The following is a 21,801-nucleotide window of genomic DNA, read 5'->3' as shown; positions in this document are numbered from 1 at the left end:
GACTAGAGACTAAAGAGACTAAAGCATCTTCAAATTAGTGTGGGCACTACACTGCTTCCTGATCATCAGTTATTCTCTTGAAGAATTTTGAATAAATATGAGTTACAATAACATATACTTTCCCTCTAGGATCAATAAAGTATTTTGTAATTGAATTGAATAGGTTTCTAATTGGACTCCACCCAGGTGATTCACTGGGCTATTACAGTAGTTGTGTTTGTTCCTCTAAAATCAACTGAGTTTTCTGTTCTGATTGCTTCGAGACAATTTTCTTGCCACAAAGTTGCAAATGATGGAGAATTCTTATTCAAAATGTCTTGGCACATTTCTCCTTCAGTCATATGAAGTCTACTTATACCATATATTGAAAACAGCCACACACCATAATGGAACCATCTTCAGACTTCAATGTTATTACAGCATTTTTGAGATGATGTACAGTATCATTCATTCTCTCTGCAGCATGCTGTAAATAAGATTAGCTGTACTTTTTCTTCACCAGTGGATTCTTGCACTGAAAGTTTGTGTAAAGGGTTTTTCTCTGGACAAACTGGACCTGCTGATTCTAGGTCATTTCAACCTCTCATGATAGTAGCTCACGACCTTTGGACAATTGTTCTGATTATTCTGTTCACTTCTGTGTCAAAACTTTGTGATGGGCACCTGGTTGTAGCTGGTTTAGTCAGTGATGCTAACTTGGTTGTTTTGAAATTTCAAAATATCTTTATTGCGGTCAACATGTATTTCCACAATAATACAACCCAATTAGGGGTTGTATTAGTTGTATTAGCAAAACACATAGAGAATGTTGTTTTGTTTAAGTTATCATAAGATGCTTCGTGCCTGATACCTTACTTATGAGAAACCTTTTTACAGGTCATTAATTTGGACTAAACCAACCAGGGGTCCACTGATTGTAGTTTTCAGAACGATCACCTGAAAAGTTGCTAAGTTGGTAACAGCGGTGTGACTATTATCAACAGCAGACATGCAGACATATCTTGTCAGTCAGCCCTCTGTGAAATGGAGCAAAATGGGCCGGTGGATGATTTTAAGGTGGACTGGATCGGTGGATAAGATCAGTTTCACATTGCCAATCTCCCAAAACTATGGAATTTATCGATGTATCCCCTAAGTCCAACCCTTTATGCTGCCTTCTTGTCTTCATGTGTTCAAAGATTTTTCCATGTATCATTTCCCTAACAAATAACCAATTTTTTGGCTTCTTTAGTTTTGATTTCTTTGTATGCGTGGACTACTTGGGTTGCTTCCGACATCTGTTGTGAATTTTCTTTTAATTGCTCTGTTATAAATATTTTTAACAAGAAACACATTGGCGTGTTTGACACTTATTTTCCCTGCTGTACATACGTCTTAGTTAGGTTGTTTTTAGTTTATTTGCCTGAGAACCATTTTAAGAAATTTATACCCTCTGAACTCTAGATGCCCCGGGACTGGGAGGAGGTGCAGATAACCGTGATCCGTCCAGGTTCCATTCCCACCAGCAGCCCTTGTGGGAACACCATCCCAGATGATGACAGACTCACCATCCCTCTGCCAGCCGGAGCCAGGTGTGCGACTCATGCAAACAAGCAATCTCACACACACAGATTTCTTTACACAGTTGTATATTCTCATCCAAGCACCAACACATGTGAGCTTCTCTTTCAGTGTTGATGGAAACTGAGTGCTATCTCTGTCTTCCCAAGGTTTGTGGTTCTTCCTCAGCCAGTGTGTTTGGAGAGAGGTGTGACATACTCCCTCCGCTTGGAGTTCACACGTTATCAAGATGCTAACAGTATCCTCAACGGAGCAGACTACGCTGTCATCCTCATAGACTCTGTGAGATTAAATTGCGTCTTTAGATCTGTAGTTCTAGTCTCTGGTGATATCCTCTGACTGTAATCTCCGTCTCCGCTCCAGATTGTGCTGATGCCGCGTCACTCCTCCATGGAGATGTTCAACACTGGGGATCTTGCCTCAAACGTCAGGAGGCAGACCTTTGAGCGGTACCGGTGCCACGAGGGAGCAAGGAGTGTGATCCGCCCACAGATCAGTGATACCTGTGCTAAACTCATCAGCAGCATGTCAGCCGTTATTAATGATGGAGCCCTGGGTGAGGAAATATACATATATAAAACATACTTGCCAGAAGTAGTTATCCATATATTCCCACGCAAGATAACTGTTTTACCTGTCATGAAGGTAAATTTTAAAAGGCAATGGATTTTAAGTGGGATTACAAAAGGGAAATAAATAAAGTGCAATGCATGAAATGTAACAGTGGGGAATGTAATAGTAGGACTCATCTTATAAGGTGCTGTTAGAATAGAACTATATTTTTGTGCCGTTTTCCATTTGATTAGTTTGCTAACCTCTAAAAATAACAGAAAAGGCCTGACTATACAGGGGAAACTGACCCATATAAACATGACAAGTTTTGTTTTCCTGAGGAAGATTCATTAAGAGGAGCTTATTAGAACCAAAAGTCTGCAGAAGTTTTACATTCAGTTAAATTCAGTTAAAAGTAAATCATTTTGAAACAGGACAGATGTAAAAGGCTGAAGATGGAGTTATTTTTCATGTTTTTTGTATTATAATTTTTCATGTTCTTCATTTGTTTATGCAAGTTCATTTTGCTTCAGTAGTGAATCACTGCATGCAAAATAATGCTTTGATAAATGTTGTTTTCGTCTGCAAAAGTAAAATAGTTCCAGGTTATTCCTGTTTCCCTCTCTCTCAGAAGTAGAATGTCAGACATTGCTGAATAACAGAATATGTAGGCTGGAGGGGAGAGAGAGGGACATTTTTTCAAGAAACAAGAGATCAGCACCTTAAAGAAACAATTGAAACAAAGGAGATAACGTTCAAACTGTAGAGACGAGGTCCAAAAAGTACAGAAACCTGTGCGATAACTGCACAGTAAAAACATTAATGGTGTGTGATTAACCCGTTAACTTTGGCAGCCCTAATATACTCATATAGAAATATATATATATTTCAACTTCGGCAAGTATGTATATCTTGTTTTTGCTCATGCTCATGTTTTCGCTCCACCAGCTTGCAACTGTGACCCTCAGGGGTCCATCAGCTCCCTTTGTGATCCCCGTGGGGGCCAGTGTCGCTGCAGGTCCAACATCATTGGTCGGCGCTGTGACAAGTGTGCACCAGGAACCTACGGCTTCGGACCCTCAGGCTGCATACGTGAGGAGCTCACATGAAGACACACAGTACCTTCTTCCTTAATTCCTCTACAGGGCTTTTGATTAACTTTAAGATTAAGAGTGTAGTGGATTTTTCTCAAAGTTAGAAAACAATATCCATGCTTTGGATATCCTTGGTTCAATAAATCTGTGATTTTGTTGATCAGACAACTGTAAGTCTGGCACTTCACAATTCTGGTCTTTATGGAAGAGTGTCGGTTAAAAGAAAGTCATACAAAGTCCTGTTAGAGAGAACCAGAGCGTCACCTGGGCATGAAAATTATTGTTCAGATGTTTTCCTTCTGTTTTGACCCAGCTTGAGATATATATTTTTTTACCCCTCCAGGGGGTCTTTTGTGGGCTCTAGTGTCCCTTATATGAAAGTAGGCTGACAGGAAAGGGGGAAGACATGAGTCTTACCCGCGACGGCTGCGTCAAGGACTCAAGGCCTCCAAACATGGGTCGCGCTAACCACTACGCCACCACGGCACGCCCAGCTTGAGATATTTTGCAGGGAAGAATTAGCAGAAATATTTTATTTTAGTTGTAGATATTACAAAGCTGGTCTAGACATTCCCAAAAAGGTTTACAGCTGTAATCAAAGCAAAAATAGTAGAAGTAGCAATAATGAGTCACTGGCTGGGGGCAAATCCAAATGCACTGCACACTTTTCAGGCTTTAATCTCAAAAATTATATAATTTTCATTCTATATCATAACTGTGCTAGACTGTGTTACACCTTTCAGGTAAGATCCAATAAAATATGTAGTAGTTTATGGTTGAAACGTGGTGAAATGTGAAAAATTGAATGGGTATAAATTCGTTTTCAAGGCAATGTAATATGTGAAATCTTTGCATAGGATTTAATGTTAGATTCAATGTTACACACCTTTAGGAAGTTGAAAGGCTTATGGTTGGTACCCTCTACTGTTTCTAAGTAAATATTTCTAAAAGAAAATATTTACTTAAGAGGAAGAGGAAAGGCTCTTCCCAGCCTTTCCTCCTTTAACCCCACCCAATCTACTGCTCCTTGCCCCACATCCTGTGCTTTGTCTCGGCAGCATGCGAGTGCAGCTTAGACGGGTCGGTAACTCGACTCTGTGACAAGTACACTGGGCAGTGCCAGTGCCGTCCCGGGGCGTTTGGTCAGAGATGCGACGGGTGTCAGGTGGGTCATTGGGGCTTTCCCAGCTGCCGACCCTGCCACTGTAACGGACATGCCAACCACTGTGACCAGAGAAGCGGAGTCTGCATCAACTGCAGGGATAACACCGGCGGGGACAGTTGTGACAGGTGGCTTTCCAGAATACATTTGATTAAAACTTTATTGCAATGAGTTAAATGAGACATTGAATTATGCAATGCAGTAAGATATTATGTACACCACTTACAGAGCAAGAGATCAATTTGAACTAACTTCAGTTGTGACTAAACTCTTTTCTCATTTTCTTTGAATGAGTTTCTTGCGTCTCCTGTAATCAGGTCAGAGGAATTATTTTTTCACTTAAAAAAACAAAATGTTTATTTGAAATTTTTATTTATGTGAACAGTTCCTAAATGCTGCCAGAATAATCCAGATATAATGTCTTTAGCATTTTCTTTTGTTTCCTTATGAGCTAAATGATATTTGTTTAACTCACTATGAATATAACTGTAGGTTTCTGTGTGTTTATTTAGGTTTCAGTGTTCAGTGGAGTCTCTGTGTTGTCCTGTCCACCCCTTGATTAGTTACACCTGTTCCTTGTTTCCCCTGATTGTCTCCCTGTGTATTTAAATCCATCTGTGTTCGTTGTTCTTTGTTGGGTCCTCATCTATGCTACTGTCTTGTCTAGTTGTCTTGTCAGCATGTCATGTCGTACCGATTGCTACCAGTATTGAGCCATTAGCCTTCCTCTCATCTTTGCTGCCTGGATTATTGTACTTTATCATTAAATCATGATTTTCTTCTCTTCAACCTGGGTCCACTGCGTCTGCCTCGCCACCATTTACCGCAAAACATTACAATAACTTTGATCTCGACGGTAGTTTTAGGAAACGTACATCCTATGATCCATGTTTTTTTTCTTTACTTTACGTTAAAAGTTATATTAAATTTATATGTATTCCTGTAGGTGTGCCAATGGTTATTATGGGAACCCAGTTTTGGGTATATCATCTGGTGGCCAGTGTCGCCCGTGCCCATGTCCAGATGGACCCCACAGTGGACGCCACTTTGCCACATCTTGTTACCAGGACAACCGCAATCGACAAATTATCTGCAACTGTAACCAAGGTTACACAGGTAAGCATCAAATAAGTAAAATTTACAATGATGAAAGTGTGGATAGATGGAAATTAAATGGATGTAATTAATTTAATGCAATGAAACAGGATTTTATGTACATATGTGTGTACATGTATGTATCTATGCATTATATGTTACATATCTGGATCGATCTATCTACTGATTAATATAAATATACAGGGGTGCCTGAAGCTGTACAGCAGTACGCACTGTGCGTACCTTGAGGTTTTCCTCGGAGAAAAAAAATGATAGTTGTTTTGCTTTTTATTATTTTCCCCATTTGCTATGGGTCTGCTGACGAGACACCCCATCGATTCTCCACTGTGACATCTTCCTCAGCGTCACGCTAGACTGGGAGAGTTAAACAGTTAAATCTTGTCAAAACGTCACAAAGAGTAGAAATGAAGCAAACTTTGTCGCTTCACATCCTTCTCTGGAAGTCTCAGATAAACCACCCGAGTCAGCATCCTGCTCCTCACACGGGTTGGCTTTGCTTTCCTGTCTTTATTATTTAGTATAATTTATTTTTTTTAAATTACAAAATGCTATGTGGGCATATAAGTTTGTGGGTGTGCATGACAGTTGAGCCAAGTGTGGATCAGATCTGCGGCTTCCGTGCCATGCAGTTTGCGTTCATGTGTCCTACCTGTGTGGTTTAGGTTTGTGCGGTTCATGCGTGTTATGGATGTGGCTGTGTTTGTGTGGATCAGGTGCAGTGATAGTTTTGTGCGTACCCTTCAATAATATCCTGTAGGCACCCCTGTAAATATAGATCGATATAGATATAGATTGAAATAGATACATTTGTGTTGTGTTGTCAAAGTGTTTGCTTTTTTTGTCACAAATGAATCTTTCAGCTCATCATATTTTTCTTTTCTCTCAGACAGAGTTAACTTAAGTAAATAAAAAATTTTTTTTTGATTATTTCACACCTTAGGAAAAATAAGCTATCCAAATATATCTAATCCTATGTGATTTTAAAAAAAACTTTCTTAGACGTGATAAAGGGTCATGCCAACTATTGGTCCTACTAGCTACCATCAAACATGTGCAACGTCTCACAATGAGTCTTTTACTTTGCTGGGGGGAATTTTGGCCCACTCCTCTTTACTGAATTGTTTTTAATTTGGCCACATTGGAGGGTTTTTCATCATTAAATTGCCTGGCATGGCCTTCAAATTTAAGTTCTTTAAGTAGTTCTTTTAAGTCATCTTTTCTAAAATCTACTTTTTTGTTTGTTTTTGGAGTTATTAAACTGTCTGCTTTGCTTCAGGTGGTTGTGCTGCTGCCCAATAAGCTCAGCGCAATTGAGATCTAGGTCACAAACTGACAGCTGGATATTCTTCTAACCCTAACTTTAACCCCTGCTTTTTGTAATCATCTTAGCCTGATGTTAAAATTAGCTTGATAATCTGAAACATTTTAGTATCGCAAAAAAGCAGAACCAGAGCAGATCTATAAGGGTCAAGCAATTTTCAAGGCACTTTTTGTGAAGGAAAAACCTCCAGTGAGGTAGCAACAGTAGTGTTTCTGTGTGGGCTTTAGTGAATGGTAATGGTTTTCATTTCCTTCCTCCCCTGTACTACTGGCACAGGGATTGTTAAACGCTCCGGGGCGACCGTTTTTAAGCGTGAGTAATGACAGTTGGCCCCCTCTCATTCCTGCTACCCTCTCCTATTTTTTTTATTTTATATTTTGTTTGTTTTGTTTTAATCCACCGAGCCTACTGTCCTGCATCTACTGTCCTACTGTCCCACCAGTCTTACCCATGCATGAACCCAGCAGCACCGTTGTGCCACAACACAGTTCCATGTGAGACCTGGTTCAAAAAATGGTTCAGTGTTTTCTCTCACTGGCTGTGTTGTGATGTTTGCACCTAAGGTAACAAACACAGATTAAATGATGCAAAAACCAAATTAACCAGGTCAGTGTTAATGATAATCAAACAGAGACCTGACCCAGAATCATTCTACAGTAAGTAAAACTGGCTGTTCCTCAGTCTGGTTCAGTGTCTTGTTAAGCAGTTGATGCACGACTGAATGATGTCACTATAAAAAGCATTTTAGTCCTTGTTTTGTGGTGATATTTGTTACATCTTTAAGTTGTTCACTGTTAAAATGTTAGATAAAGGAAAATAGCAATGTCATACACTTAAGTTAAAATTAATGAATTGATTCGGAAAATGGCAACTTTTGTGGCTGAGCTCCGATCTCAGTTTTTTGTCATCTTTAACATGCACATAGTCGAATCAGATTTTACTGAGGATGTTTCCAAATCTGAATTTTAACCATTCTACTGTGAGTGGTAACTATATACACCAGAAACTGAGATAAATTCATAATGGTTGTGTAAAAGAGCAATTACTAGAAAAAAAGTTTGTTTTGTTTTAATTCGAAAACAAGATTATGGGGTTTTAAGCTTTTTTTTTTTTTTTTTACATAAAATCACATTCCATAATAACAGAATAGAAGATGCAATCTGCTGAAGCTTGTCAGTTTAAAAGTACATTTAAAAAAACAATCTTTTAGAAGGTATTATTACTTTGAGGATGATCATTTTTATTTGTCATTATTTTGTCGTTAATAGTGTAAAGTTTTGGTCAAAAAAAGTCACAGTTTTTTGATAATGTTTGATTTGTAAAAGCATTTAAACAGGAAACGATCCAAATACTTTTTAAAGACACTGCATCCTCCTCACTATGTTATGTTTAGCTATGAGTAAATGAAGCTGATACTGGTGACACAACTTTCCACATATGTTTATCTCCAACCTTTTAAGACTTTTGTTTTTTGAGAAGAAAATGGCTGCCTGTAACTATTTAGTCTTAATTTAATATTAGGAAAAAAACACAGTTAAAGCAAAATGACCCATTTCTGCTGCAAGTTTAACAACATCCCTGCTTCCCTCCCATTCCATCCACCGTAAAATCAAGTTGAGAAATCCTTAAGTGCACCTTTCAATGAAATTTGTTTGCTCCTCCTCCTCCTCCTCCTGTTTCAACTCAGGCGCCCGGTGTGAAGAATGCGCCCCAGGTTACTACGGCAACCCCTCTCAGCCGGGAGGGCGCTGCCAGCCATGCCAGTGCAACAATAACATAGACATGTCAGACATGGACGCATGCGACAGGCGGACGGGGGAGTGCAGGAAGTGCCTTTACAACACAGAGGGTCCCAACTGTGGCATCTGCAGGAGCGGATACTTTGGAGATGCATCCCGACGCAACTGCAGGAGTTTGTAACAGTTTTCTAAAACATAATCTGTCCAGAAAAGAAAATAGATTGTTTTATCGACAGACTGTGTTGTTCATTTCTTTATTTTTTTCTTGTTCAGAGTGTATATGCAACTTTTTGGGCACGGAGCGCAGCCAGTGCATGGAGCGTGAAGACTGTGTGTGCCAGCGTGCCACGGGCCAGTGTCAGTGTCTGGCAAATGTGGTAGGTCTGTCGTGCGACCACTGCGCCCCCAACCACTGGAACCTGGCCAGTGGGAATGGCTGTGAAGCATGCAACTGTGATCCCAACAACTCTGTCACATCCTCCTGCAATGAAGTAAGTTAGGCATGGAGCTAAGCACTATGCTGTGGCGGTTCATGTTGCTTGACATTGGATGTTTGCCACATATAAGATAAAGGATAAAAAAAATGGTGTAAACTCTTAAAATTTGGGAAGCACCGAGAAATTGGACAGCCGATACTTGCAAACAAAATCAATCTTATCCACCACTGAAAATGACTGGAATCAGCCATTTCCATTACAAATGTGCGCAAATTTTTGTCTGTATTCTGCTATGGTTGAAAAAACACAATTACATAATTGTGTTTTTTCATGAAATAGCATGAAACCGCTATCACATGTGAATAAGCTGTTCATGTGATAAATCATTGAAAATAATGGCAGTGATGACTGTAAACAGTTACATGAGACTATGTTCATAATTCAGTGAAGGCGCTAGCGCTTCTCATCTCTCAGTCATCAGCGTCTTAGTCAGGCACTGGAGCGACAATTTCCTTATACTTGGGAGTGCTATGTGTTCTGTGTTTTGGGGTTTTGAAGTCTGTGATATTACAGATGAACTATGGATTGAACACATTGGAATAACATAACTTTTTATGAACTCTGTGATGTTGTGAGAACTCTGGTGGATCCAGCTGCACATTGTCTGAAATACTCAGTTAACAATAGTCACCCCACTGTTTCCTTTCTCAATATATTTAGTGACTTTCCAGACTAAAACATTGGTATGAACCAAAATTAGAATCAGCAGATCAGGCTTTTTGAATATCAGTGATTGGCCAGAAAATGACAATCGGTGCAACTTTGCTTTAAATAGTTAAAAAAAACAAAAACCATGAATTTGTCAAGAAGCAGCCTGTGAGTGTTACAGCTGTGGGCATTAATGGGCATAGTGACAATTATTTTACCATTAAGGAGTTTATGGAAGCTAAGAAAAAAGATGAAAGGAGATCCTTTGATCTGGAAGGAAATTTAAAGTAAGTTTAAAGTCCTAATAGTTGTATTTCTTTTGCTTCCTGTCCCACAGTTTACAGGGCAGTGTCAATGCCGAGAGGGGTTTGGAGGAAAGACCTGCACAGAATGTGAGGAGAACTTCTGGGGAGACCCCCGGACGCTGTGCAGAGGTCAGAAATGTAACGACTCAGTATTTTAGTACACATGGTCAGAGCTGCTGCTAGGTATTTTAGTACATTCTGCAGATGTTTTTCTCAACTGCTCAACCCAATTTTATGTAATATTAAAAAAATACATAAAAAACACAAATATACAAATAATTCAATTACTTTTTAAAATAAGAAAATAAACGTAAATGTTATTGCCGGTGTTGAAACTGCATGTTTTAGCACCGATTAATGAGTATTTGTTTAGTAAATTAGTTTCCAATAATCGATTCATTACAATTAAACTAATTAATTATGGGTTTTGAGAACCCCGTAGCAGAATGCACTGTAAATATTACAATATTGCGACATCTTTTATTCATTGTGTTGAACAGCTAAATAATCTTTGCCATTACCATTCACTTGCACTTGACAGTACATCTCAACTGCATTGTCAGTCTGTGTGTGTGCAATAATCATATTGTTGAGGACAATATCATATTGGAGTGCAGTAATTGTTGGCTAATACATTTTAAGAGCTCTAAAGTTGTATTTTTCATGCTAATGCTATATTTAGCCAGTAGATATAATTGACATGGCCAAAAATGCTAAAGGTATATCACAGGACAAAGGCTTGTCACAATAGCAAATTTTTGCCGGACAATAAATTGTCCCAGAAGTTATTACGATAAGCGATAATATCATTGTTTTGAGACAATTTTCAAGTAATATAATTTTAATGGTATAATAATGCAAGAACACATTCTCAAGCACCAATAGACTTTAAATTCTAATGAACATTTTACACTGGCATTGGAAGACATTTAAAATATCCAAAATAAATAAACAAAGAAACAAATAAAATGAATGATGAAGTCTGAGTAAACCAAATTGTCCTTCAAAAAATGGCTAGTTGAGACCGAAGCACCAGACTGAAAACTTTTATCATCCAGTTTCAGGTAGTAAGAGAGAGAAAATGGAGAAAAACCATCAATTATGCAAATGGAAATTACTGAGCTTGTTTTTTTTATGTGATTAATTGATTTACTGTTTATTGCGACAGACCTAGTAGGAAACATAAATCAGAAAGATAAAAACAGACCAATATTATGCCCATTTATGTATTTCTTTAATATTAAGCAGCCCTAGTCCTCTCGTGTTTTCCCTCTGTAGCGTGCGACTGTGACTGGCGTGGGATTGAGACATCTCAGTGCAACCGCGCGACCGGCCACTGCGTCTGCCGGCAGGGGGTGTCGGGCGTCCGCTGCGACCAGTGTGCCAGAGGCTTTGCCGGCCAGTTTCCGAACTGCCAGCCCTGTCACCAGTGCTTCGGGGACTGGGATCGGATAGTACAGGTGCAGCTCTGAGTGAAAAACAAGGGAGTTGATCCTCAAACAAATACTGATTAAATGTGAGGAATTGTTGTTTTCACTCTTATCATCAGGACCTGGCAGTACGCACCAAGACTCTTGCAGAGCGAGCCAATGAGATTCAAAGCACTGGGCTTATCGGACCTTATGAGAAAACCTTCAAAGACCTGGAGGCGAAGCTGGCTCAAGCTCAGGCCATCGTCAACGCAAGAAATGCCACGACTGCAGCTGTGGCTACTCTGATGGCTCTTATTGAGGATCTCAGGTACTTCTGCTTCACTCCAATACATTTTAATTTATTTATTTTTGACAGACAATAAAACATAAAAACTGAAATAATAACAAGATAAGTAGTAATGCCAATTGACATGCAATTTTACACCTCTTATACACATTAATATACAGTCATTTAAATCTACACACACTGAATAATATACATCTACATTAAGTGACACTTAAACCTCACATTATCATCATGAATTGTAGAATTACTTACATATTATTAATCAACAATAGAAATTTTTGCTTTTAAGGCACTCATCCAATAATTACGACGACCATTGTAGATGGAAAAAAAGATGTCGTAAATTTCTGCCGAAAAGTCAAGTTGATTTCTGAGATTAATCTTGTTTTTTCTCTTCTTGCGATTTTTTTTTTTACTTTTCAAAGTCAAAATGTTTCAACATTTGGAGCTCAGAAATGTCCTTGTTTTTTTTAGACAATTTCTGAGTAATTTTTGTGGAAATTTATTCCTTCTCTCTTTTTTTCGATCTACAGTGGCCCTAACACATCATTGTATTTTCCAATCAGTTCATTTTTGTACAGTTTTTTTGCACTGGCTCATACGTGTAGCTTGTAGCACACATTGATACACTGAAGAACATTGTTTCTTAAAACGTCCTTCTCCTCTCTGTCACAGTATGAATAATGAATGTAAAGATACAGAAAGCTGTCATTCATAAATGCTCACATATCATTATAAGCATAAAAAAACTCCTCTTATATTATTCAACCTTGTTGTGTATCAAAGGGCACAAATTGGTGAGACAACCGAAGCCCTAAACCACGTGGAGGGAGATTTAACAATCATCCAGGACCGAAACTCTGACGCAAGCAAGGAGCTGAACACTCTGGAGCGGGAGGCTCGAGAACTGAACCTCACATCTGAGCAGCTAAAACATCAACTGGATATTCTGAAAAACTCTAACTTCTTAGGTGGGATGAAGCCAAGCTCAGATGAAACTGTTGTGTTTTCCATTTCTAACACGTACCCCAACTGAATTGATCCTTTTCTTTCCTCCAGGAGCGTATGACAGCATCCGCAGCTCCTACAACATGTCTCGAGATGCTGAGCGACGGGCCAACCAGTCGACCACCACCAAGCCTAGCACGGTCAGTCAGTCGGCAGACACTCGCCGCCGCACCGAGCGCCTCATTGCCGCGAAGAAGGACGACTTCAGTCGGAAGAACTCAGCAAACAAGCGAGCGCTGGGGGAGCTGAAGGCCCGAGCCCAGGGTCTGGACATGAAAACGCTCAATGAGAAGGTTGGGTCCATCGCTTAATTCTTTGAAGCACTGCTTTCAAGTTTTTGACACCACAAGATGTTTTTTAATCCCATGCACCGATAAATCGGCCCGATTTCCTTCATTTTTTGGTGATCGGCAATTGCCAACTGATCTTATCACAGCTCAGCCACCGTCTTATTCCTACTCAATTAAAATAAAGAAAAGGCACCGACATAAGATAATTTTATTTGGTTTCTGAGATTCCCAAGTAATTCTAACTAAAATGAAAATTTGTAGAATATTTTACATTACAGTAAGCCTGACACAATAGACTTTATTAAAATGAGCTCAATAATTTCCATTCTGATTATTATATTTTTCAGGGCAATTTTGTTTACAGAAACATGATAAACCCTTTTATTTATGGTTTCTTTTGTTTGTGGCTTTTATTTCTGTTTCATGTTTTGGTTGTTGTTTCGTTTTGGATATTTAAAATATCTAACAGTTCCAGTGTTAATTTTTTCCCCCAAAATTAAAGTTAATTGGTCTTTGAGAGAGCGAACTTGCATTATTATGAGTATATTTGTTGAAAATAGTCTGAAAACAACATTATCGTTTATCACAGTATTTCTGGGACAATTTATCATCCAGTAAAAAGTTTCCTTATGACAAGCATATATAACACCTTTAATCACTTTTAATATTACATACATTTGAGCAAAGTTAAAATTTATTCCGTATTTACTTTAGCTTTGAAGCTCTGCTAATATTCTCTGTGTGCGCCAACAGATTTGTGGTTCTCTAGACGACGTTCCCTGCACGGAGAACCCCTGTGGAGGAGCTGGTTGCCGGGATGACGAAGGGAACCGTCACTGCGGAGGCCTGAACTGCAACGGAGCCGTGGCTGCAGCTGACAATGCTTTGGAGCGAGGCAAACATGCAGAGAAGGAGCTGAACAAAGCCATGGGGGAGATGCAGGAACTCTTCACCAAGGTAAGACTACACATGGAGCACACATAGAGCCTAGCACGTGATCTGCAACCTGTACCAACCAGCCGATTTCACTCTCAGTTCAGCTACGTACAACTGATTTAAAGCCACACATGTTGGATGATAACGTAAGTTTCTGTCTGTGGTCATTTTAAAGAACCACCCTTTTAATTTAGTTTTTTTTGGGTTTTAAAACAAAGAATAACTTTTAAAAAAAAAGCAATTTACAAAAAGTGTATTGATGCATTTTCTGGGATGTGGAAAATTATGTAAATAAAAAACACTAAGTTTACAACATAATGAGTGAGAACAAAATGAATAAATATTGGTGATACCTGTGTCTTTCTGTTGTGGAAATTCAATGCAGGATTTATTTCATGCAAAATAAAACACAAAAAGTCCCCAGCTAAAATCTGCATTTTTTTATATGTATATTTTAAAATACTTTTGTTTTTCTGAACTTTTTTGTTTAACCAAATATCAAGAGCCAGTAAGGAAGGTCCAAAGAGCCACTTCCAGGTTGCAGACTCCTAATCCAGCACAAAAAGATTTACAGAGCGTTGAAAATGTAGTCATACCTGTTGTGGAGGGAAAATGATTCCTGGTGTTAAATAAAAATCTGAAAAATTAGTATTCAATTTCCTTTCACAGCATTAACAGCTGCAAGGCTTTGGTGTAAGGTGAACTTCTGCCAGAAGTTCTCTACAGCTTCTAAAACTTTTGGTGTGGGTTGCCATGTTTGTAGCTGTGTCCCTCCTCTATGTCGCCACAGCATCTAGCTGCCACCAGCGTGTTACGCAGTAAGGACAATGTCTAGGGTTAGTTTACTACCTGTAGTGTTTGGTGACATAAATGAAAGTTTATCTTTTTCTACACATTTGCTGCGAGTGCTAAACTGCAAACTGTTTTTCAAAGGGCTTCATTTCAAAATTCTTCTCGCGACTCCACCATGAAGGCTAAAGCAAAAAAAAGAAAAACAAGTGATGAGATAAATGTTGTTCAGTCAATGAGTTGAGATCAGAAATCTCATGATTTGATTATTGTCACGAGTCAGGGTTTTAGTTCACTAGAGTTCTCTAATGTCCAGCACAAGATTGAAAAAAAAAAACCTGCTTCAGGTACTGAATAAGAGCCAGAGATTTAAAAAGGCCCAAAAATGTAATAAAGAAGGCCGGTTCTGTTCCAGGGACTATTCTAAGGAAGGATTCTTCATGAAATCAATAAAATTAGGCACTTCATGATACTGTCTTTGAACAAGAGTGTCTTGTAATATTGTAATAATGATAAAAGTGCCAGTAACTATTTACTACTCCTTTGTTAGCTAACTGTATGGTCGTGACTGCATTTCACAACAATTGTAGTCTCACAAACATAAATATTGCTCTTGAATAGCATAACCATTTGTAATATGCTTCTTTCAGACATCAGTCACATAAAGAAGTGTGATTTGTATCACTATCTGCACACAGTAACTGTATTTAATTGTATTTTCAAGTTAATTGATATTTTGGATATTTTTATTTCACAAACAGTTGAGAAAACAGTAAAACTAACAATCCTGAGAAGTTCTGGAGGGTTTTAAATCTCATTGTTTGGAATTTATCGTGACGACAATAAATCAGAATTTTTTTTTTACCACTAAGACATTTATCATGATAAATGATATGAAAAATGCCTACACCTATGACAGAATAGTTCAGCCATTATCAATACTTTTGAAAGGTACTTTATCCTAAAATGTCCACGTTTATATTTTTGGAAACTTTTTTTTCATTCAGCAGGAATTTTTGTTCTTGTAATATTTGTGAAATTTCATTATTGCCTTTTGGACTGCTAATTACTTACCTGTCTGTTGTGCAGGTAAAAGAAGCTAAGGCCAAGGCAGAGGAGGCTAAGGGTAAAGCCCAAGCTGCTCTGGATAAAGCCAAGGCCACAAAGAACAAAGTAGAGCACTCCAACAACAACCTCAGAGACCTGATCAAACAGATCAGGGACTTCCTCACTCGTCAGTCTTCGATAAGAGTCCACGCTTGTTGAATAACGGCAGTCGCTGTTAGTGCAGCCTCCTGTGCTGAACCCTGACTCCCCTTGATCTCTTTACAGAGGAGGGAGCCGATCCAGACAGCATCGAGGCGGTGGCGAACCACGTCCTGCAGCTCTCCATCCCCGCTTCACCGCTACAGATCAGACAACTCGCCGACGAGATCAAGGACCGCGTCCGCAGCCTGTCCAACGTGGACGCCATCCTGCAGCAGACGCAGGATGACGTTCAAAAGGCAGAGAAACTGCTGCTGGACGCCAAGAGGGCAAGGTAGTCGTAACGGAGTCAGATTGGTTTTTGGGGGGAAGTTTTTTTTTTTAAATAAATGAGCTAATTTACTGACATTTGTTCCTTGTTTTCTTTGAAGGCATCGTGCTGAGGGCTTGAAAAACACAGCGGAGACGGTGAAGCAGGCCTTGGTGGATGCTAAGACAGCCCAGACTTCAGCTGAGAAAGCCATAGCGAGTGCCAGGGCAGACATCAGAGACACTGAGAATCGACTGGCTGAGGTCAGCATCTTCTTGGTTCTGTTTGAAATGCAGAAGAAATGACAAACATGGAGGATTTTTAATATGAATCTCATATTAATTTTATAGAACAAAATGTTCAGCAGTGCTGCTCAGCATTTATTTGAACACTAGATAAAGAGATATTTTTAAAAAAAATAAAAGACTTAAAGCTGGGGTATGTAAGTTCTATTAAAAAAAATCTCTTTTTAAATATTTGCTAAAAGAGACACCATGTTGTGACCGTATGCGACAGAAAATCTGTGAAAAGATAGATATCCTTCATATCCTCCAAGTGCTACCAACTCTGTCTGAGGAAATGCACTGGCCAGTCAAAAACAACCAATCAGAGCCAGGAGGAAGGCCTTAATGCTGTTTATTGACAGCATTAAAACCCTGCTAATTTAGAAATTTAGTACATTTCTAAATGTGCCTACATTTAGAAATGCGTCTACATTTCTAAAAGTGCTAATGGTGGAGACCCAACTTCACATTTCAGGAAATCTGTTTTTTCCACTGTTAACCATCTTCATTGATTCTGTTGCCAACCAAAATTTATTTAAATTGATCTTATTATGTAAATTATTGGTATTTGAAAAAAATATGATTGATTCATGTTAATTATTTGCAAAGCCTAACATGATAACATTAAGTTCTTCTTTGAATCATATTCAACTGAAAATGTATTTTGAAGTGATTCTTACTAGTACCAATGATTCTACTTTGGTGGGGGGGGGGGTATTTCTAACATTTCTTAACTAATTAAAGGTTGACTATTTCTTAATTTTTATCCTGAAATAATGCTACTTTAATAAAAAAAAAAAATATATATATATATATATATATATGTGTGTGTATTTTTTATGCTTTTCACACATGGGTCAGCACTTCAAGTTTGAAATTTAAGTGTAAAAGTATATCTTTCTATTGCCATATACAATATAGTTACTTTTTGGTGTTTGCTGCCCCCTGGTGGTCACCAGGTATTTTCAGTGTTTTTAAAAGAAAACAATGTGCTCAGTATGTCAACAATAACTAGCCAGGTGAGTTCCCTTAGAGGCAAATTGTGTGTGATTAAATTATCATTTGCAAACTCTTATTCTACACAGATTGAGACAGAAACCTCCAACAGTGAGAAGAACCTGGATGATGCAATGCGTCGCCTCGGCACACTTGAACAGGAGATCAATGAGCTGAAGACCAAGCGAGCCAGAAACAGCATGGCGGCAGCCCGAGCTGAAGAGACGGCCACCATGGCTCGGGACAAGGCAAATGAAGCCAAGCAGGTCTGTGTCTGACTGCACACTCCTAATATCATCTAAAGGGGCAAATTTACGTAAAATCAACCCTTTTCAGCTTCATATCATGTTATAATGTCATTCCCTCATCAAAGACATACTTGGAGTGTTGCCCTGATTCTTTCATGGATGTTTGAGAAATCATTTAATCTAACATGGAAACCATTCATTCAAGTCTATTCAGTTGTGCAAAACACCGGGTTGGACTTAGCGCCACCTTTGAGACGCAGCTCTTTCTCTGAGCTGCAGTTTCCGAGCTTAAAAGCTTCCTTCCCCGTAACTCCCCCATTCAGTTCCTTCAGTCTAGCCATATATTGGTAAATATGGGTAAATATTGTACTTACCAATATTTAACACCTTGGATGCAGTAGCTTGCCAACAAATAACCACTGTCCCCTTGGGGATCAATAAAGTATATTCTGTTCTAATGTACTCTATTAAACAATCCACATTATGCACAGATTCTAGACGGCCAGCTGACAGACAAATTCAACGAGGTGCAACAACGAGTGGACACCAAGGCCAAGGTCGTGCGGGACGCCAAGAAGAAGGCAGAGAGTCTCCGAGAGGAAGCCAAGGAGCTCCTCAATGATGCTCAGAATAAGCTACAGAAACTAGCAGGTGCTACTTAGCTGTAGAAGATTTGCCTGTGTTTCAAGAAGAAAATGGAGCATATAGTTGAGTAAAAGTGACATTTTAAGGCTAAAATTGTTTTTCTTCTTTATGGTTGGTGCAGAGCTGGAGAAAAACTATGAGGAGAACCAGAGGAAGCTGGAGGGGAAGGTCCGGCAGCTGGACGGGTTGGAGGACAAGATGAGGAGCATCCTCAACGACATAAACAAACAGATCCAGATCTACAACACGTGCCAGTAAACGAGCCCCTCCAAAACCGCAAGGAAAGACGTCCACTGCTGTTAATTTACTTTAGATATATAGAGACATGGTGCTAGGCTTTCAAGGGAAAATAAATCACTCTGCAAGCCAATGTCCATGTGGTGAACTCAGTGTTTTCCATTCAAATGGAAATAGCTAATTCTTACATTTAAAAAACAACATAGTAACGACTAAGTATGTTAGTTTGTCAATGAGCACATATTTTACTCGCATTTAGTTTGTGGTTATTACTGTTGCTTTGAATTTGGAACACTACTTTGAATGTTTGCATTTAAGTTTTCAAAACCAATATGTATTATTCCAGAGTTCACTATAGAACTAAGAGTGGTATCTTTGAATCACCATAACAGTTTGGTTGTAAACAGCTATGATGCTGTGGACCTGCTTCTGCTCCATAGGTGCATTACACCATAAGACCCATTGAAATGGCTTAAAAATCTTAAATAAAATTCAGGTCAACTCCTCCAATACACTGAAAACAGTTTGACATCGAAACTTCCAGAAAGATAATGATCTACGATATTTGGCCAAACCAACACAGAAGTGGAGCACCGGATCCAAAATCTATTTTCCATAAACGTCCAAGGGCACAATCCTCCAGAAACTATGTGGGCTATTTACGAGAGACTGGGTACCCATAATCGTGCTACTTTTCAAAGACTTTTTTTCTTCACATGGCATTATTTTCTCACTAAATAATTGTACTGGAAGTACAAGTTAAATTTGTAATAATTTCTTTCAGTTTGAGGTTGAGCTGAAGTTGGAAGTGTATTCTGACCTGAGCTCAGCGTCATGTTCCTGCTGCAGAAAGTAAGATTTTATTTTTATCATGATTAAAATTCAAATAATGCAAAAAATTCTGCACAACACACTACTTTTGAGATGAATAGATGGAATTATTCACTGGTGACAGTGAACCTAAAAAAAGACAGTGCAGTCAAAACTGTTTATAGACCTACTGGTGGTCATTTATATAAAACATTGTTGGCAACAAACCATGGCCATTTGAATAGCTTTCCAGTACTTCAACAAACAGGATCAATTTAAATGAAAACAGATTTAAAACGACAAGTATTCAATTCCATTCATTTCAGAAATACTTTATTAATCCCAAAGGGAAATTAAATGTTGTAACTCATTCATTTAGATTATTCTAAGAGTTATTGAAGATGGTGATGGCTATTGGCAGGAAAGATCTTCTGCAGCAGTCTGTACTGCACTGAATCTGAAAAAGCCTCTGACTGAAGATGTTCTGCCTTGCCAAGACAGTATTGTGAAGAGGATGGTCAGAGTTATTCATAATTTTCTTGATCCTATGAAGAATCCTTCTTTGCATAATAATCTCCAGAGGTTCCACAGTCGTCCCCAGAACAGAACCAGGCTTCTTTATCAGGCTGTTGAGCCTTTTTAGGTCCCTGGCTCTGATGCTGCTGCCCCAACAGTTGATGGGAGAAAAGATTCCGCTCTCAACAACAGACTTATAGAAGATCTGCAGCATCATGCTGCAAACCTTGAAGGGTGTTGACGTCCTCAAGAAGTCCATTCTGCTCGGTCTGTTAGTATAGACGGCTTTACTGTTGCGTCTCCAGTCCAATCTGTTGTCGAGGTGAACACTGAGGTATTTATATTCCTCAACTACCTCCACTTTTTCTTCCATGATGGAAATAGGGTTTGACCTGATCTTGTTCCTCATGAAATCAACAATCATCTCTGTTTTGTTTGCATTTAAGATGAGATGATTGTTCCCACACCAGGTCACAAAGCGGTCCAACACATCTCTACTCAGCTTCTCGTCTATCTCTGATACTCCCAACAACTACAGAGTCATCTGAGTATTTCTGTAGATGACAGAAGTCAAACTTGTGCTGGAAGTCTAAAGTGTACAGAGTGAAAAATGTGGTCAACAGGCTGCAGAGTAGAGTAGTTGCTAGCACTGTTGCCTTGCACCAAAAAGGTCCTGGGTTCAAATCGCAGCCTGGTGTCTTTTTGCACGATCTGCCTGTTCATTTGTAAGTTCTCTACAGCTTCCCCCACTCTGCAAAAACATGACTGTTGACTTATATGGTCTCTATATATTGTCCTTAGGTGTGTGTGTGTGTGTGTGTGTGCGTGTGTCTATGGTTGTTTGTCTTGTGTGTTTCTGTGTTTTCCTGCGATGGACAGGTGACCTGTTCAGGGTGGACTCGCCTGTCGCTAAGCAATGGATGGATGAAATATGGTCAACATCAACCTGACATTGTTTAAAAATGTTTGCAAATGTAATATTAGATAGAACATTTACATAATATAATGGAGCATGTGACCCTTAAGCATAAAGGTTGAAGCTGTTTTTAAAATAGCCTGGAATTTAAAAAGAAAAAAAAAATCCAACCCCATTAGACACTGAATGTTTCTCACATACTGTATTTTGTGACGGAACAAGCTAGACCTGCAGTTACTGATCTCTGATACTGAAGTGAAAGTAGTGAAATACTGGTTTTAATAGTGCCTTATGCGGTCAGTATTGTGGACATACAGTATATATATTGGCATTGTGCATGTGAGTTTGAGTTTGGCAAAATGTGACTAGTGCAAAATTTTTTCTTTTTTTTTTTACATATTTCAGTAACAATGACTGGTCATTGGCAATGGAAACACCAAAGGTACTTTAAGTTTTACAGTTTTCTGAATAAAGATGAATATGACGTCATTTCAGATTGTTTTGTCTGTATAAGTATTCTTCCATGATGGTTGTTTTTGCTGGTCTAACATGCATGTGTTCCCCTCATAGTCCTCCAGCCAGCAGCATCCCATCTGAAAAGCTGAGTTAGCTTTTTCTTAAATGTGTGTTAGAAAGGTAAGGACGGACCAGACAGCAGGATGAAATGACAGTCAGCATGCAAACTCATATTAACAGCAAAGAAGAGGAGATATATAAACATTTTGAATAACTTTACCTGAAGGTATCTGGGATTAAAGCAAAGTCATTAGAGCAAACTTTAACTCGCCACAAAACTGCATTATTTTAATAAACGAAGGATAACGTTGGCCAGCTGCAAAAGGGACAAAGCTATTTTCTAAAAATAGTTCATGTCCAAATGTAACTAGTCTGAGTCAG

General features: G+C 38.8%; 1 protein-coding gene across 3 annotated transcripts in view; it reads left to right on the top strand.

The window, feature by feature from the left end:
• Window positions 1–18,795, top strand: part of LOC102225466 (laminin subunit beta-2-like) — a 49,085-nt gene extending 30,290 nt beyond the window's left edge. For 2 of the 3 annotated variants that reach the window (XM_023332039.1, XM_023332035.1), the window contains exons 16-36: window positions 1,444–1,571; window positions 1,710–1,842; window positions 1,924–2,116; window positions 3,061–3,204; window positions 4,265–4,496; window positions 5,315–5,484; window positions 7,082–7,117; window positions 8,493–8,717; window positions 8,818–9,035; window positions 10,027–10,123; window positions 11,273–11,454; window positions 11,544–11,734; window positions 12,500–12,684; window positions 12,773–13,014; window positions 13,765–13,968; window positions 15,826–15,970; window positions 16,069–16,276; window positions 16,374–16,515; window positions 17,622–17,798; window positions 18,272–18,431; window positions 18,547–18,795. In XM_023332039.1, the coding sequence (XP_023187807.1) occupies window positions 1,444–1,571; window positions 1,710–1,842; window positions 1,924–2,116; window positions 3,061–3,204; window positions 4,265–4,496; window positions 5,315–5,484; window positions 7,082–7,117; window positions 8,493–8,717; window positions 8,818–9,035; window positions 10,027–10,123; window positions 11,273–11,454; window positions 11,544–11,734; window positions 12,500–12,684; window positions 12,773–13,014; window positions 13,765–13,968; window positions 15,826–15,970; window positions 16,069–16,276; window positions 16,374–16,515; window positions 17,622–17,798; window positions 18,272–18,431; window positions 18,547–18,683 (3,549 nt within the window). In that variant the 3' untranslated portion in view covers window positions 18,684–18,795. The remainder of the gene's footprint in view (window positions 1–1,443; window positions 1,572–1,709; window positions 1,843–1,923; window positions 2,117–3,060; window positions 3,205–4,264; window positions 4,497–5,314; window positions 5,485–7,081; window positions 7,118–8,492; window positions 8,718–8,817; window positions 9,036–10,026; window positions 10,124–11,272; window positions 11,455–11,543; window positions 11,735–12,499; window positions 12,685–12,772; window positions 13,015–13,764; window positions 13,969–15,825; window positions 15,971–16,068; window positions 16,277–16,373; window positions 16,516–17,621; window positions 17,799–18,271; window positions 18,432–18,546) is intronic. The other variant, XM_023332047.1, reaches the window with a different exon arrangement.
• Window positions 18,796–21,801: the final 3,006 nt, after the last annotated feature.

This window comes from Xiphophorus maculatus, chromosome 1 (genome assembly GCF_002775205.1).
Source record: "Xiphophorus maculatus strain JP 163 A chromosome 1, X_maculatus-5.0-male, whole genome shotgun sequence".
Taxonomy (NCBI): domain Eukaryota; kingdom Metazoa; phylum Chordata; class Actinopteri; order Cyprinodontiformes; family Poeciliidae; genus Xiphophorus; species Xiphophorus maculatus.
This window is presented reverse-complemented; position numbering and strand designations above follow the sequence as displayed.